The sequence below is a fragment of the Rana temporaria genome, chromosome 1 (assembly GCF_905171775.1).
Source record: "Rana temporaria chromosome 1, aRanTem1.1, whole genome shotgun sequence".
Lineage (NCBI taxonomy): Eukaryota > Metazoa > Chordata > Amphibia > Anura > Ranidae > Rana > Rana temporaria.
The window spans coordinates 632,141,147-632,160,024 of record NC_053489.1 but is presented as its reverse complement, the minus strand read 5'-3'; the positions used below and the strand labels follow the sequence as shown (position 1 = coordinate 632,160,024).

Sequence of the window (18,878 nt, the reverse complement as noted above, 5' to 3'; positions counted from 1 at the left end):
TACCGCTGGTATATCCCATCGAACGCCCTTCCAAGAAACGAGACGTGCTACGTTTGAAGGGTCAAGCAGACTCACTTTATTTGGCATATTTCACCTGCTTATATCTGGTTACAACTGTTACAAGAACAATGACAGTTTCCGCTCTCCCCTTTTCCCAGTAGGGGGCTTCAACACAGACCCCCTGAAACAATGACATCTCCTTGAATTAATCACTTGACCAGTTTCTAGACTCTTCGGCACCTCACCCCACTTAACATTTCCTGGCCAGGCACATAGAATTCAATTAACCTTTAAAACAATTATCACTCACACATAATCCCCATCAGCATACACCTCACAGGGGGGCTGTTTACCTGCACACAAAAGAGGGTTCATTAGCATTCCAGCAATGAAAGAGACTTGTCCAGTTAACCCTTTGAGCTCAGAATACAATGTGGTACCTTCACTTGTGACAAGCCATGCAGTTCCTTGTAGTCCCCCTGCACGAAGATTATAACTGTCTCGGCAGCATGCCTGTGTTCGTTACACCGACGTTCGGCTACTTTCGGAAAATCATGACGCGATAGATGCGACCGTCGGAAGCCTGTCGGAAGACTGTCAATCAAGAAGGAACGCCCAGTCCCGGAGCCCATACCCGGAAGCGGTGGAGAAGATGTATCTCTAAAACGGTAAGTACGGCTTCGATTTAAAAAAAAAACACTAGATTCCCCTAGACAAAATGAGCCTCAATCTAATGATAAAAATTTTCATTTCCGGGGGAACCTCCACTTTAACTGGTGTTAGATGGCATCTGCATGAAAGTTCTAGCATCTACAAACAATGGTGTGTGTGTGTGTGTGTGTATATATATATATATATATATATATATATATATATATATATGTGTGATATATATATATATATATATATATATAATGTATAAATTGCAAATTTTTTATTTATAATTTTTTTTTTATACTAGTAATGGTGGCAGTCAGCAACTTATAGTGATAATGCAGCGGGCAATCTGACACTTTGTAGGAAATTACTAAACGCCACTGACATCTCTCCACTGACACTAATACAGTGATCAGTGCTTATAATATACACTGTCAGAGTATTAATGACACTGGCTGGGAAGGGGTTGACATCTAAAGGAAATCAATTGTGTGCATAACAATGTGTAATGTGTGCTGCTTTTTCTTACAGATCGATTTGTTTCTTTTCCCTGGTCTGCAGGGAAAAGAAACAAAGCTATCTTTCCCTCTGTATAAAGCCCTGTGTTAATTTACAACACAAGGCTCTGGGCTGTGATTCGACACAGCCAATCAGCAGGTCCTGGCCATGCATCATTGGCAGGGATCTGCTGACAAACTCCCACTGTGTCAAATCATAGGGGAGTAGGCGGGGAGAACCCAGTAACCCGGAAACGGGTAGCAACGTATGGGTACGGCATGCGGTTAAACCAGGGTTTGACAAATTTGCTTGGAATCTAGGAGCCAGCTAAAAAAGTTAGGAGCCAGAAAGCTCACCCCGTCCCGACGAGCTTGCGCGCAGAAGCGAACACATACGTGAGCAGCGCCCGCATATGTAAACGGTGTTCAAACCACACATGTGAGTTATCGCCGTGATTGGTAGAGCGAGAGCAATAATTCTAGCCCTAGACCTCCTCTGTAACTCAAAACATGCAACCTGTAGATTTTTTTAAACGTCGCCTATGAAGATTTTAAAGGGTAAAAGTTTGTCGGCATTCCACGAGCGGACGCAATTTTGAAGCGTGACATGTTGGGTATGAATTTACTCGGCGTAACATTATCTTTCATAATATTAAAAAAAATGGGGATAACTTTACTGTTGTCTTATTTTTTTAATTAAAAAAAGTGTAATTTTTTCCCAAAAAAGTGCGCTTGTAAGACCACTGCGCAAATACGGCGTGACAGAAAGTATTGCAACGATCGCCATTTTATTCTCTAGGGTGTTAGGATAAAATATATATATAATGTTTGGGGGTTCTAATTAGAGGGAAGAAGATGGCAGTGAAAAATAGTGAAAAATTACATTAGAATTGCTGTTTAACCACTTAAAGACCTCAGGTGTTTTTCAGATTTGGTGTTTGCAAGACTAAAACATTTTTTTCTGCTAGAAAATTACTTAAAACCCCCAAACATTATATATATTTTTTTTCTAACACCCTAGAGAATAAAATGGCGGTCATTGCAATACTTTTTGTCACACCGTATTTGCGCAGCAGTCTTACAAGCGCACTTTTTTTGGAAAAAATTCACTTTTTTGAATTAAAAAATAAGACAACAATAAATTTGGCCCAATTTTTTTATATATTGTGAAAGATAATGTTACGCCGAGTAAAATGATACCCAACATGTCAGGCTTTAAAATTGCGCCCGCTCGTGGCATGGCGTCAAACTTTTACCCTTAAAAATCTAGATAGGCGACGTTTAAAAAATTCTATAAGTTGCATTTTTTGAGCTACAGAGTAGCTCTAGGGCTATAATTATTGCTCTCGCTCTAACGATCGCGGCGATACCTCACTTGTGTGATTTGAACACCGTTTTCATATGCGGGCGCTACTCACGTATGCGTTCGCTTCTGCGCGCGAGCTCGTCAGGACGGGGCGCTTTAAAAAATTTTTTTTTTTGTTTTCTTATTTAATTTTATTGATTTTATTATTTTTTACACTAAAATATAAAAAAAATTATCACTTTTATTACTATTACAAGGAATGTAAACATCCCTTGTAATAGAAAAAAGCATGACAGGTCCTCTTAAATATGAGATCTGGGGTCAAAAAGACCTCAGATCTCATATTTAGGCTTAAATGCAAAAAAAAAAAAAAAAAAAGGAAAATTTGTCATTTAAAAAAATGACAGAAAAAAAATTGTCTCTTTAAGAGGCTGGGCGGGACTGACGTTTTGACGTCACTTCCGCCCAGCAGAGCTATGAGGACGGGTGGGGGCCATCTTGCCCTCACTCAAGTCCTCACTCTCCTGGCGGCAGCATCGGATCTCCTCCGCCGCTACCGACGGCTCCGGTAAGCGGCGGAGGGCGCGGAAAAGCGGCGGGAGGCCCCTCTCCCGCCACCGATAACGGCGATCTCGCGGCGAATCCGCCGCGAAGACCGCCGTTATCGTTTACACGGCCGCCAGCTGAAAACATGGATATCTCAGTTGTGGCAGCAGCTGCTGCCGTTACTGAGATATCCATGTTTAAAAAGAGGACGTACATATACAGTGGGGGGTCCGTAAGTGGTTAACTTGTAATGCTTAAAGGAACAGTAAAGGTTCATTTTTTATTAGATCAATTGATTGCTGTAAGCTAGAGCATTTAAATATCACTTACCTCGTTTTTCCTTTTGACCTCCAAAATACAGTAATCCAGGTTTGAAAATGCCATTTCCTGTCTCTCCTCTTCTTGCTTTCCACCAGCATCTGAGCTGTTTTGCATGGTGGAAAGCAGAATGTGCTCACCCCCTCCCTATGACTACAGCCCTACGTGAAGATGCTCTCTTATCCCTCACAGGCATGGAGGCTAAGCCTAATAGGAACTGTAGTTCCCATTAGGCCGTGATGTAGCAAGAATGAATGCGCACCGCAAACAAGGAAGTCAGTGAGAATAACGATTCAGGAGTGACGGAGGTGAATAAAACAGCTCGATTTCAACAGGTATCAAACTAGTTATAATGCAAAACATTGCTTTTTACTTTATTAGCTACTGTCAGACTTTAATTTAAGAGGAAAATATTTTTGTCTTTACAACCCCTTTAACTTGTAATACCAACGGCCACCACCAGATGGCGCCAGCTCACACATCTGGTGGTAATAAATTGTAATACCAACGGCTCACCACCAGATGGCGCCAGCTCACCATTTCTAGTCGCCATGGCGACCTGGCGCCCAGGATTTGTCGAGCCCTGGGCATTTCCTCATATCAGTTTCATATCTTTGTATTGTAACAAAATAACTGCAATAAACTCAATCTATAAAGCTAACACACTTTAAAAAAGTGACAGTTATTTTCAGTTCAATGAGACTTGGAAATCGCATGGCTCAAATAAAGATGCCTAAAGTGGAACTAAACCCATTGATTTTAACATAATTGATCATGGCAAGGCATGCATTGAATGATAATTGTCACAGCTGCTGCTGCTCTCAACCGAAATGTCAAGCCATCAAATGGCCCGGTGTCATGGCTGATCAGACGGCAGCATCATGCAGATCAAACAGAGGCTACGATGGCGGCTCTCATGGCTGTAAAGGATAGGGGGATTTAGTTCCGCTTTAAACCTGTACTAAAGTTTTGATAATTGAGCCTCTTTTGGGTTCTGTGACTTTTTACTACTGTTTTAGTTACCATTTGAACCAATGTGCTCTTGCTGCTGTCTAAGCCAATGAGGAGGGAGAATCCTGGGACAGCCGGGGCTATTGTGAACATTGCTGGATCAAAGGGAGCTCAGGTAAGGATTGGGGGTGGGGGGGGGGGATACTTGAAGGTAAAAAATACCTTCAGCCTTTAGAACCAATTTAAGTCCTATATAACTTGAAAATATCAGACACAGCTGAAAATGGAGTGCTTTGTGGTGTTAAAAAGAGAATAATGGCCAAAGATTTTTGGCCATACATCTCTTGTGGGTCACAGAGTCTCAGAGTCCTCTAATAGCCGGCTATTTCCTGCTATCAGCTGACAGGGAAGAGCTGCTCCAGGCTCTGGAAGGATCCCAACAATAATGCCAGGATCCACCCGGCTGCCTGATTGACAGTTGGCTCCACCTCTCAGCGCGTGGCTGTGTGCCAGCTGCGCCCAACCCTTTCCCTGCCTGGCACTCCAGTGAGCGCTGGAAGAGCTGAACGGAAAGCGGTGACTGTCAGTCACTACTCTCTGCTCAGAGCTGGCCAAGAAATTGGCAATTAGCGGTCATGTGATCGCTCGGTTGTTGGTCTTACAGCCATCATGGGACAGCTGCAGCATCATATCAATGCTGCAACATGGAAGTATGTAAGTATGTATGTTTTTTTTTTTTTTTTCAAACTCCATACTTTTCCTTTAGGCCGCGTACACACGGTCGGTTTTGACCGATGAAAACGGCCTTAAAGTGGAGTTCCACCCATAAATATAACATTAAATCAGTAGTTTTAAAAAAATGTCATTAGTCCCTTAAGAATTTTTTTTTTTTTTTTTTTAGATGCCTTTAAAGTGTTGTTGCTAGGCAGAATAGTTAATCTTTCCACTTCCTGCACCTAGGTGCTTAATGCTTCCTAACCTACACCGCACAGACTCCTGGGAATGTAGTGGGTGTAACTTTCCAGGAGTCTGTGCACTCCCCAGTCTCGAAGAATCATGTGACTTGGACAGTACAGGTGCTGAAACCTGATCTGAAACCTATTACACTGCTTGTGCAGCACTGAGCATGTGCGAGATCTGCAAGGCTGAAATCCAGGAAGTCATACAGTCTGGCTTCATGATGCCCACACTTAAGATGGCCCCAGTCAATTTCTATTTTATAAAGTGTCTAAATGCTGTAACAACCTAACAAAACGGACCTTAGTTTACAGACTAACTTTACTAGAATACATTAAGCTTGTGTATTACAGGGGTATTTATATATAAAAAGTGAAATTGTGGCCGGAACTCCGCTTTAAGTCCAGTTTCATCGGTCAAAACCGACCGTGTGTACGGCCCATCGGTCTGTTGTCCTTCGGTCCAAAATTTTAAAACATGCTTTAAAATCGAACCGATGGACCGCTGACCGATCGGTCCAAACCGATTGTTAGTACACAAAAACATTGGTTCAAAACCGAATCAAGTCGACGCATGCTTGGAAGCATTGAACTTCGTTTTTTTTTTCAGCACGTCGTGTTTTACGTCACCGCGTTCTGACCCGATCGGTTTTTGAACTGATGGTGTGTACACACATCAGACCATCAGGCCACTTCAGCGGTGGACCGATGAAAACGGTCCGTCGGACCATTCTCATCGGATGAACCAGTCGTGTGTACAGGGCCTTAAAGGATAAGTCCACCATAACATTAGAATCCCTACATCTACAGACATCCACGATCTTACACTAATTTATCTAGCCCTGTAAAGAAGAAATCCGTATACCTTTTTTGAAGCCGAACCAGTCTGGTGTCCAGCGGCGGACTCTCTGCAGAGGACACAGCCAACAACGACTGTGAAGTGAATGGAAAGAATATTTACTATGGGGCTCCCGTTGTTGGCTGTGTCCTCTGCACCCGCCTCCACAGCGAAGCCGCAGCTGACAGCTCAATGTGGGATCGGCTCAGATCGGCTTCAAAAAAGGTGTATATGCTGATTTCTTCTTTACAGGGCTAAATAGTTTAGTGTTGGATTGTGGACGTCTGTAGATGCAGGGATTTTAGTGTTATGGTGGACTTATTCTTTAATGCTATGGGTATTAAAACCTAACTTATGTAATTATAGAAAATACAAATTTTAGGTGTTTTGTTTGTCATCACGAACCTGCCTGTCATCTGTGTTCTGTTATACCCCCCTATATACTGCTGGGTTGTTTATGTGACTGACTGTATCATTGCAGGTCAAGGACTCGGAAGCAAATGTAGAGAACAAGAAATCTGATCATAAACAAGATGCCAGTGATTCTCCCTCAAAAGCTAAAAAGAAGATTCGAATAAGACCGTCTAGACTTCTGCCACTGGAAGAAGTAGGTTGCACACTCTGTAATATGTAATGCAATAAGGTATGTAACGAGACCTTGTATGCAGTTAGTTTTTTTTGCTTATGTTTTTTTTTTTTTAAGCTTCTATGAATGTGGCCAGGAATGACAACCCCAAAAGTGTTGTAGGCATCCTTGCTGGTATTGTTTCTGAACCCATTTTAAGTCCAGATGGGAAATATGAAAGAGGAAAACAGAATGTATACTATTCAACTAGGGTTGTCCCGATACCACTTTTTTGAGACCAAGTACAAGTACAGATACTTTTTTTCAAGTACTCGCCGATACCGATACTTCTTTTTTTTTTTATGTCATGTGAAAGTGGCATTATTTTTATTTTTTTACAATTTTTTTTTTTTTTTTTTACAGTGCTTTCTTCATTTGTTTAGGGGGGAGTGGATTGTCAGTGTGTTTTTTTTATTTACATTTTTATTATTTTTTTAAAATTAATTTTCTTTAATTTATTGCAATTTTTTTTAACAGCCCTGTTGGGGGTCTTTGGTGAGATATCGGGGGTCTTAACAGACCTCTGACATCTCCCCTTTGAGACAGAGAAATGGACCAAGGACACAGATTCCCCAGTCCCTTTTTCTGCAGCCTCAGCTAAAATGAATGGAGAGAAGCTCCTCTCCATTCATAAACTGAAGCATCATAAACACAGGTTACGATGCTCAGTTATGTGAATGGGCAGAGTCAGTGATCACTGGCTCTGTTCATTCTGAAAAGGTAGGAGCCGGGTTTAGCAGGTCCTACCTCCGCTCTCCATCCTGACAGATCGAGGAGGACATTGAGCAGCACGGAGGACATTGAGCAGCACGGAAGGGGGGAAGACAGCATGGAGGAGGATACAGGGACAGTCCGCGGCGATCGGTGCGGCTTTGTGGGGAGTTACAAGCACCGATCACCGCTGTATAACTTTAACTAAAGCAGCTGAAAAGGAGACAGATCAGTGCTTGTAACTCCCCTGCCGCACCGATCACTCTGACTGCCCAGGTATCGGGTGAAGCATCTGAGTATTTCCCCCGAGTACAAGTACTCAGGGAAATGCTCGGTATCGGTACCGATACTAGTAACGGTATCGGGACATCCCTATATTCAACCAAGATGAAAAATAATAGGTACTGGTCATTCAAACTGAAATGAGAATGTGTGCTACAGTGTTTCCCCGAAAGTAAGACCTAGTGTTATAATTATGGGGAAGAGAGCTCCGGCAGGTCACAGAAGCGCTATAATGAAGGTATTCGGCACAATTATATTACAGAAACACACACATTGTACATTATATACTACTGTAATAGAGTGGATTATAGCATATTACAGGGGTCTCCAAACTTTCTAAGCAAAGGGCCACTTTACTGTTCATCAGGTATTAGGGGGGCCAGACTGTGGCCATCGGGAGTAGAAAAAGGTCCTGGCATCAGTTGGAGTAAACCATGCCCCATCTTCGGTATCGGTAAGAGGAATTGTGCCCCATCACTTGTGCCATTGGGAGGAATTATGCCCCAATCGTTGGTGTCTTTGGTAGAAATTGTGCCCCATCATTGGGCCCCATTGATGATGTCATTGGGAGGAATTGTGCCCCATCACTTGTGTCATTGGGAGGAATTATGCCCCAATCGTTGGTGTCTTTGGTAGGAATTGTGCCCCTTTATTGGGCCTCAGTGTTGATGTCATTGGGAGGAATTGATCCCCACCTTTAGTGTCTTTGGTAGGAATTGTGCCTCATCATTGGGCCCTATTGATGATGTCATTGAGAGCAATGGTGCCCCATCATTGAGCCCCATTGTTGATGTCATTGGGTAGAATTGTACCCCATCTTTGGTGTCATTGGGCCCAATTGTTGGTGTCATTATGAGTAACTGTGTACCATTGTTGGTGTCAGTGAATGAAATAGTTCCCCAAGGGCCGGATAAAAGCAAGCAAAGGGCCGCATCCGGCCCCCGGGCCGCATTTTGGAGACCACTGGCATATTACAAGCATTTTAACTCGGTTCTCACTGGGGATTCCTGACAGGCAGGGAGAGAGAGGGGCAGAGAAGACAGCACATTACATGGCGAAACCTACCCCAAAAATAAGCCCTACTTATTTTGCCAAAATGAATATAAGACCCGGCTTATTTTCGGGGAAACACGGTAGTCAACTGAGTCAAACACACAATGGGTACTAGTCAACCAAGGCAAAAAGAGAATGCGTACTAGGCAGTCAAGACAAAAACACAATTGAACTAGTCAGTTAAGATGAAAACATAATGAAGGGAAATTTATAAAAACTGTAGCAGTCAGAATCTGGAATAGTTGTGCATGGCAGTCAATCAGCTTCTATTTTTCATCTTCAAAGCTTAACTGAACAAGGATCTCGGGGCATATACCCAAGCCTCTGACACTGCAGTGGAACCCCAAGTTGCAGGCAGTAGTCCCCGTCTGGAGATGGGAGTGGGCAGAGGAGCTTGTTGATTAACACAGAATTGTGTGCTGAAAATACTTAGCCGCCTCCTTTGACCACCAATGGTAGGTTGGCAGGGAAGCGTCCAATCTTCTGCTGGGACATTGGGTGTCTGGGAGATGGGGGATCATCTGGGGTATGCACTCACTTTAATATTCCCCATCGATCATTCTCCTTTCATTGATACCCAGATTGCTTGTAGAACATTTGGATCTATTCTGGTTGGTGTGTGCATACATGTGACTGTTCAAAAATGTATTTTCCAGGGCCCTAAAGTTTTAGTTAAGCTTTTCAGAAAAAATGAAAAACCTACCTACACCCTCCCTACCACTCTGATCTCTGCTGTACTTACCACCCATGGGTGATGTGCTGTCAGTGCCCATACAACCAGTGTGGCAATACCAACACTTCTCCATCTTCATTCAGCAGAGCTTCATAAGAGTTCGGAGCGCTTCTTGGTCGGTGCCACCAGGTAAACTAGAGAATTGAAAATGCACCAAACTGGAGTTGTAGTTAATGGGAACCAATCAGATTTCACAGTTTTATTTTTGGGTAAACAAGAATGTGATCAGTTGCTGTGGGATACAACTGCAATAGTGTTTCTTTTTTAACTTCTTCAGTTTTGATGGATCAGACCAGAACGATAACTTATTAGGATAATGAGTTATGGATTTAAAGTGTATCTAGAGCCCCACCAGTTTTGTCTTTCTTATTGATAGAGTAGGGAAGGTTTAGAACTGGGGTCTTGCATTGTACCATTTGGAAAATTTATTATTAAAATGTAACCACTTGCAGACCGCCCACCATACATATGCTACGGCAGGGTGGCCACTCTGTGCCAGATCAGGTACGTGATCTGACACTTCCGGGTCTGGGGCGCGCGTGCTGCTAGCGACCCACACCTGCTGTAATCACATACTCCCTAACTAATCAAGACAGCTTGCTGTTCTGTTAGAAGGGAAGGCTTTGATCTTGTGCTCTGTAAAGCACTTCCCACACAGTTAGGAAACACTGACTAGGCACACAGTTAACCCTTTGATCACCCCTGATCTCCTTCCAAGGCAGTGTCATTGGTACAGTGACAGTGCATATTTTTTTTAGCTCTGATCACTGTATTAGTGTCACTGGTCCCCCAAAAGTGTCAGGTGTCCAATTTGTCCGTCACAATATCGCAGTCCTCTTGGGATTTTTTAACCAAAAATATGTAGCAGAATACATATTGGCCTAAATGTCACCAAAAGAAAGCTCTATTTGTGGTAAAAAAAAAAGGAAATACAATTTATTTGGATACAGTGTCACACGACCGCACAAGTTGGTTAAAGCAATGCAGTGCCGTATTGCAAAAAATGGCCTGGTCACGAAGGCGGGGGGCATATCTTTTACGGAGGGCAAGTGGTTAAAGCAGAACTAAACCTTCCTATCCTTTTCAGCCAAGGAAGCGGCCATCTTGGCCTCTGATCTGCAGTTGCCATGGTGTTGCCCATGTGATCGGTTGTGATACCAGCCATTTGATTGCTTGATAGTTTGATTGTGAACACAAGCAACTGTGACAGTTATCATTTATGGCATGCCTTGAATGTTGCTGTTTTGGGAATTTGTTAAAGTGGAAGTAAACCCTCCTATCGTTTTCCAGCCAAGGAAGCTGCCATCTTGGCCTCTGTTTGATCTTCAACTGCCGTGATGCTGAACATGTGATCAGTTACGACACCGCAAGGCTTCACTTCCTAAATTCCCTTACTGAAGATGGCGGTGCCTCCATCCGAGAGCCGAGGGACAGATCGGCTTTGGGTTGCCGACATTGCGGGCGCCCTGGACAGGTAAGTGTCCATATTTTAAAAGTCAGCAGCTGCAGTATTTGTAGCTGCTGACTTTTAACCACTTCCCGCCCGGCCTATAGCAGAATGATGGACGGGAAGTGGTTCAGTTATCCTGACTGGGTGTCATATGACGTCCAGCAGGATAACTGTGGGGGGCGCGCATTGTGGCGATCGGTGGTGTGCTGTGTCAGTCTGACACACCGCTACACCGATCTCGGGAAAGAGCCCCTGAAGGAGGCTCTTTATCACGTGATCAGCCCTGTCCAATCACGGCTGATCACTATGTAAAGAGGAAGAGCCGTTGATTGGATTTTCCTTACTCGCTTCATGTGTCGCGTGATTAGAGGAGAGCCAATCTGCAGCTCTCCTGACAGGGGCGGGGTCTGCGCTGATTATCAGTGCAGCACCCCCCCCCCAGGGGATACCCACACTGGACCACCAGGGATGCCGCCAGGACCACCAGAGAAGCCCCCAACATGTAGATGGCCAGGTACATCCCCCATGGCCACCAGGGATGCCACGCACATACCCAATATATGCCAATCAGTGCCCAAAATTGGGAACTGACTGGCACCATTCATAATGCCAGATCAGTGATGCCCAGCAATGCCATCCATCAGTGCCCATCAATGCCACCTATCAGTGCAATTGTCAGTTTAAGTAATGCAGTGCCATATCGCAAAAAATGGCCTGGTCAAGAAGGGTGTAAAACCTTCTGGAGGTCAAGTGGGTTAAAAAAAGGCCCATAAATGGCCGCTTTACACCCTCTTTAAGCTTTTATATTTGTATCTACGCATAGATGATCTGTAATATTTGTAACAAATGCAGGAAAAATATTTATCAAATATTTATTAGCAGATGACTTTGAAATCACGCAGGGCTCATTACGCTGGGAGGTAGTAGATTTTGGCACAGAGCTCCACACTGCTTATATGCTTTTTGGCAGCTTCTGCAGATATTCCCAGTCTATGTTAGGGGAGTAGTGTAAGCTTGTGTCCCTTCTCCAATTCATTTAACTATTTTCAGCACAACAGATGTAAAAAAAAAAAAAGAAGAAGAAGAAGAAAAAAAAAAAAGAGCTTTGGGAGAGCACCAGAGTCCATACAAGGCTTGCCATCTGCTTTTTATAAGCGTTCTACAGTAAATATTAATAAAAATGCCATAAAAATACCCCTTATTTTGTAAACGCTATAACTTTTGCGCAAACCAATCAATAAACGCTTATTGCAATTTTTTTTTTTACGAAGAATATGCAGAAGAATACGTATCGGCCTAAACTGAGGAAAAAAATAGTTTTTTTATATATATTTTTGGGGGATATTTATTATAGCAAAAAGTAAAAAATATAATTTTTTTTCAAAATTGTCGCTCTATTTTTGTTTATAGCGCAAAAACTAAAAACCGCAGAGGCGATCACATACCACCAAAAGAAAGCTCTATTTGTGGGGAAAAAAGGACGCCAATTTTGTTTGGGAGCCACGTCGCACGACCGCGCAATTGTCAGTTAAAGCGACGCAGTGCTGAATCGCAAAAAGTACTCTGGTCTTTGACCATCAATATGGTCCGTGGGGTTAAGTGGTTAAATAAAAGTGGGCAGAAAAAGCCCTGGAATGTATTTCTGGCGTGGAGTAAACTCACTGTTTTGGCGTTACCAGTGAGCTACAAATTCCCCAACTTGTCACAATAGTTACATTGCTCCAAGCTCGACCAATGTCAGTACAATGTATGTATAAAATACCCATACCTGCAATTCTTCTTTTAAGCTTTTATATTTGTAACTATGTATATGTGTATATGTAGAAAAATGACAGTTGACAAAAAAAATGGGGAGGGTGGGGCATGTAAACAAGCAGAGAGCGCTACTGTGTGGAGGGTGGTTTGTGATGTGAAGGGGGAAGAAAGCACTACTGTGTGTGTGTGTGTGTGTGTGTGGGGGGGTGGTTGAGGGATGAAAGTGGGCAATGCTGGTGGGGGGGGGGGGTGATGTGAAGGGGGCAGAGGATACTGCTTTGGGGGGTTGTTGATGTGAAGGGGTTCAGGAACCTACTGTGAAGGGGCAAAGGTCACTGCTGTGAAGTGAAGAAAAGGATTGTGATATAAGAGGAGGGGTGCTGTGATGCACAGGACAAACATGAGATTTGGACCTCTGCTCGAAGAAAATTTCACTGATCGGACCTGCGTGATTTTGAATTCAATAGCCTTTTGACTAGGGTAATGGTCAATAAACACACTGGGCCAGATTCAGTAAGAATCTGCGCCTTTCTTACGCAGGCACAGGGCAGCGTTTTTGCCCTGCGCCCGCGCAAATTTTCTGCGCTGCCCGCGATTCACGGAGCAGAAGCTCCGTAAATTGCGGGGGCGCTGCTTTAACTTGCCCGGCGTAAGGGCGCCTAATGTAAATGATCCCGCGCGCTCCCACGCCGAGCGTAGAGCGCATGCTCCGTCGGGAAACTTTCCCGACGTGCATTGCGGCAAATGACGTCGCAAGGACGTCATTTGCTTCAAAGTGAACGTGAATGGCGTCCAGCGCCATTCAAGAATCACTTACGCAAACGACGTGAAATTCAAATTTCACGTCGCGGGAACGGCGGCTATACTTTAGCATTGGCTGCCCCTACTATTAGGGGCAGCCTTACGCTAAAGATGCCGTACGGAAACTCCATACCTTGCGTACGCAGGGCCCGCGCAACTTTGTGAATCGGTGATAGTATGCAATTTGCATACTATACGCTGATCACAATGGGAGCGCCCCCTAGCGGTCAACGCAAGAATGCAGCCTAAAATCTGCGTGGCATAAGAGCCTTATGCCACGCAGATTTTAGGCTGCAGTCGGCGTAGCGATGTTCCTGAATCAGGAGCATTCGCTACGCCGGAGCAAGTAAGCATTTGCGCCGTGTAACCTATGGTTACACGGGCGCAATTGCTTCTTGAATCTGGCCCACTGACCATTTCAGGAAATAGTGAAACTTAAACTCAAGAAATATCAAAGCATCAGTAGTAAGACAAGGTCGTGAACAAGGTAAAGAAATACAAACCAGACAAAGAGGTGAAGACCTGAAAGAATTGCAGGACAGGGCTGGAGGTTCAGACAAGTCCAACAAGGTAATACAAGGACAGACAAGACACAGACTGAAGTTGGTTTAGAGCTTTGTATTCCAAACATAAACTAGTATTGTATTGGAGCACTTCCCTGGAGCAGAGAAGATGAATAAATACCCATGAGGGTTTCAAAGGATCAGATAAAGAGAGTACTGACTGCGAACAGACGCCCAGCAAATGTATAAAGAGATCAACCACAGTTCTCAGAGTGTGTTGAATAGCAATATGGCATACAAGAAGTATGAATTCACTTGTTAACTGAACATTAAAACATTTTCTGCAGCCAGTAAACCCCCAAGCATTGGCCCGAATTCACAAGGCACTTACGCCGACGTATCTCGAGATACGCCGCGTAAGTGTAAATATGCGCCGTCGTATCTATGCGCCGGACTCTGTAACCAAGATATGCCTGAAAATAGGCTTCATCCGACCGACGTAACTTTCCTACGCCGGCGTATCGTGGGCGCACATTTACGCTAGCCGCAAGTGGCGCTCCCATTGATTTCCTATTCAAATATGGAAATGAGGGAGATACGTCGATTCAGGAACGTACTTGCGCCCAGCGCATAATATACGCGGTTTGCGTAAGTCGTACGTCTGGCGTAAAGTTATTCCCCATATATGAGGCGCAACTCATGCTAAGCTATGGACCAGGGAACACAGCCGTCGTGTCTTACGTTGTTTACGTAGTACGTGAATAGGGTTGGGCGTAGGTTTACGTTCACGTCGTAGGCAGTGATCCGTCGTATCTTAGGGAGTAGTTCCGACGTGATTCTGAGCATGCGCACCGGGATACGTCCACAGGACGGCGCATGCGCCGTCCGTTTTAAGTACTTGTATGGCACTCGGCCCATCATTTTGCTTCGTTAGCATGGCTCACGCCCACTTTCACCTACGACGGCTTACGCGAGGGAACCCAGCGTAGTTTGGGAGGCAAGTGCTTTGTGAATCCAGTGCTTGCCTCTCTGCGCTGCTTCGGCGTAGCATATATTAGATACGCTATGCCGGCATAAATATGCGCCAATGTATGTGAATCCGGGCTATTGTATCCTATGTGTCCATGCACACATAGGCTATCAGTGGGCCGGATTCAGCAAGAATTTACGCCGGCGTATCTATAGATACGCCGCGTAAATTCAAATCTGCGCCGGTGTATCTTCTTTCTGTATTCAGAAAGTAAGATACGCCGAAATTAGGCTAAGACCCGACTGGCGTAAGTCTCTTACGCCGTCGTATCTTAGGGTGCATACTTATGCTGGCCACTAGGTGGCGCTTCCGTAGTTTTCAGCGTAGAATATGCAAATTACCTAGATACGCCGATTCACAAACGTACGCGCGCCCGGCGGAATTTTTTTACGTCATTTGCGTAAGGCTTTCCCGACGTAACGCTGCTCCTACTTCTATGAGGCGCACGCAATGTTAAGTACGGACATCGTTCCCGCGTCAAATTTTGAATTTTTTACGTTGTTTGCGTAAGTCGTTCGCGAATAGGTCGAAACCAATACGTCCTTGCAGCGTACTTTGGAGCAATGCACACTGGGATATGTACACGGACGGCGCATGCGCCGTTCGTAAAAAACGTCAATCACGTCGGGTCACCACTCATTTACATAAAACACGCCCCCCTCATCCTCATTTGAATTAGGCACGCTTACGCCGGCCCCATTTACGCTACGCCGCCATAATTTAGGAGGCAAGTGCTTTGTGAATACAGCACTTGCCTCTCTGATTTACGGCGGCGTAGCATAAATATGATACGCTACGCCGCCGTAACAATGCGCCCGGCTACCTGAATCCGGCCCAGTGTTTTTTTGGCAGGGGCCTTTTTTTTTAGGCTGGAAAAAAAACAGAACTACTGCATTCAAAGAGGAGTTTTTCAGCTGTAAAAACACTCTAATGCTGAAAAACACCGTAAAATTTAGCTATCTGGTGTTCATGAGCGTTTTTGAGACTTTTCGGGAAAGTAGGAGTTAAAAATGGCAAAGAGGTGTTTTCTTGCTAAAAATCCCTAACGCGGCAAACTGCAAATTAAAAAAAAAAAAAAAGAGGAGAAGCCCAGTCTAAAAAGCGCAGGCTGGACTTCTCCATTAAATTTTGTGTTATCGCTCTCACTCTCTCATACTGGTCACTGGAAGTTCAACATGGCACCTGATGGCAAAGAACTCTCTGAGGATCTGAAAAATAGAATTGTTGCTCTACATAAAGATGGCCTAGGCTATAAGAAGATTGCCAAAACCCTGACAACTGGGCTGCAGCATGGTGACCAAGACCATACAGCGGTTTAACAGGACAGGTTTCACTCAGAACAGGCCTCACCATGGTCGACCAAAGAAGTTGAGTGCAAGTGCTCAGCGTCATATCCAGAGGTTGTCTTTGGGAAATAGACCTGTGAGTGCTGCCAGCATTCCTGCAGAGTTTTAAGGGGTGGGGTATCAGCCTGTCAGCTCTTAGACCATACGCAGCACACTGCACCTAATTGGTCTGCATGGCTGTCGTCCCAGAAGGAAGCCTCTTCTAAAAATGATGCAATGATGCATGAAGACAAGCAGACTAAGGACATGGATTAACCACTTAACCCCTGGACCATATTGCTGGTCAAAGACCAGAGCACTTTTTGCGATTCGGCACTGCATCGCTTTAACTGACAATTGCGCGGTCGTGCGACGTGGCTCCCAAACAAAATTGGCGTCCTTTTTTTCCCACAAATAGAGCTTTCTTTTGGTGGTATTTGATCACCTCTACGGTTTTTAGTTTTTGCGCTATAAACAAAAATAGAGTGCCAATTTTGAAAAAAAAAAATATTTGTTACTTTTGGCTATAATAAATATCCCCTAAAAATATATAAAAAAAACGTTTTTTTTCCTCAGTTTAGGCCGATACGTATTCTTCTACATATTTTTCGTAAAAAAAATCGCAATAAGCGTTTATTGATTAGTTTGCGCAAAAGTTATAGCATTTACAAAATAGGGGGTATTTTTATGGCATTTTTTTCATATTTTTTTTTTACTAGTAATGGCGGTGATCAGCGTTTTTTTTTATTTTTTTTGCGGTACTGCGACATTATGGCGGACACTTTTGACACATTTTTGGGACCATTGGCATTTTTATAGCAATCAGTGCTATAAAAATGCATTGTATTACTTTAAAAATGCCACTGGCAGTGAAGGGGTTAACACTAGGGGGCGGGGAAGGGGTTAAGTATGTTCCCTGAGTATGTTTTTAACTGAAGGGGGGTGGCCTCACTAGGGGAAATGACTGATCTTCTGTTCATACATTGTATGAACAAAAGATCAGCATTTCTCTCCCTGACAGGACCGGGAGCTGTGTGTTTACACACACACAGCTCCCGGTCCCCGCTCTGTAACGAGCGATCGCCCGGTGGTCCCCGGGCACGCGCTAGGAGAGCTGACGTTCTATTGCGTGCTCTCGCGCAGGAGAGCCGACCTGCCGCCGTAAAACGAAGGCGGCTGGTCGGCAAGTGGTTAACACCCCTCCAAGACGACCACTGTCTTGCTAAAGAAGCTGAGGGTAAAGGTGATGGACTGGCCAACATGTCTCCAGACCTAAACCCTATTGAGCATCTGTGGGGCATCCTCACACGGAAGGTGGAGGAGCGCAAGGTCTCTAACATCCACCAGCTCTGTGACGTCGTCATGGAGGAGGGGAAGAGGACTCCAGTGGCAACCTGTGAAGCTCTGGTGAACTCCATGCCCAAGAGGGTTAGGGCAGTGCTGGAAAATAATGGTGGCCACACAAAATATTGACACTTTGGGCCCAATTTGGACATTTTCACTTGGGGGTATACTCGCTTTTTGTTGCCAGCAGTTTAGACATTAATGGCTGTGTGCATGGGCGTCTGCTCCATAGGGCAAGGGGGGTCATTTGCCCCCCCTGGAATCGACAGGGAGAGCCAGGAGTAGGGCTGAACTGGCCCTGGGGCCGCTTTATGCGGTGACTGCAGCGCTACCCTCCTTCTGTCCTCCGGCGCTCGTATCGTATGTCACAGAGCTGGGTCTGTGTGCAAGGTCTCGCCCCCCTAGTTTGGCTCATCTGATAGTCTTTTAGTGTTCCGCCTATCACACGAGCCAAACTAGGGTGCGGGACCTTGCACACAGACCCAGCTCCGTGACATACGATACGAGCGCCAGAGGACAGAGGGAGGGGAGCGCCGTTTTATATCATTTGCCAGGCCTGTGCTTTGTTCCAACATCTGTTGCCACAGGTAACACTAGACTATTTTCTGATGTGTTTTTAGCAAGTCTGGAAACGCAGAGCAAACACAACAACGAGTTGTAGCCTACGGCATAGTTTCTAGTTGTCCCTTATTTAGAGTGCCTGTCCCTCTTCTGGAATAAAATCCATTTGTCCCTCATTCCAAAAGTTTCCTCTTTTAGACCTGAAATAAATATACTGTCAATATAGTGTAGTGTTTCAGTCAAGGAAAAGGGGTGCTGTGTAATGTAAAGGGGTCCAGTGATGCAGGGTGCTGTGTAATGTAAAGGGGTCCAGTGATGCAGGGTGCTGTGTAATGTAAAGGGGTCCAGTGATGCATGGTGCTGTGTAATGTAAAGGGGTCCAGAGCTGTGGGGTGCTGTGTAATGTAAAGGGGTCCAGGGGTGCAGTTGTGGAGAGGGGGTACACAGTAGTGACAGAGACATTGAAAGATGCAGGGGGCACAGTGGGGTGTTTTTACATTTTAACGTGGGAGGCGTGCTTTTAACCCCCGCTTGCGGTCGAAGAAAGGGTAAAATGCGACTGTGTATCGCTGCTGCCGAAGCGCCCCCCCCCTGAAAAAATTTCAGTGGACGCCCATGGCTGTGTGTTGAGTTATT

At 44.7% G+C, this 18,878-nt stretch overlaps 1 protein-coding gene across 1 annotated transcript in view; it reads left to right on the top strand.

Moving 5' to 3' along the window:
• Positions 1-18,878, top strand: part of EVC (EvC ciliary complex subunit 1) — a 196,685-nt gene that overhangs the window by 32,850 nt on the left and 144,957 nt on the right. Inside the window, exon 2 of the mRNA XM_040335407.1 lies at positions 6,551-6,676. Within this exon, the coding sequence (XP_040191341.1) occupies positions 6,551-6,676 (126 nt within the window). The remainder of the gene's footprint in view (positions 1-6,550; positions 6,677-18,878) is intronic.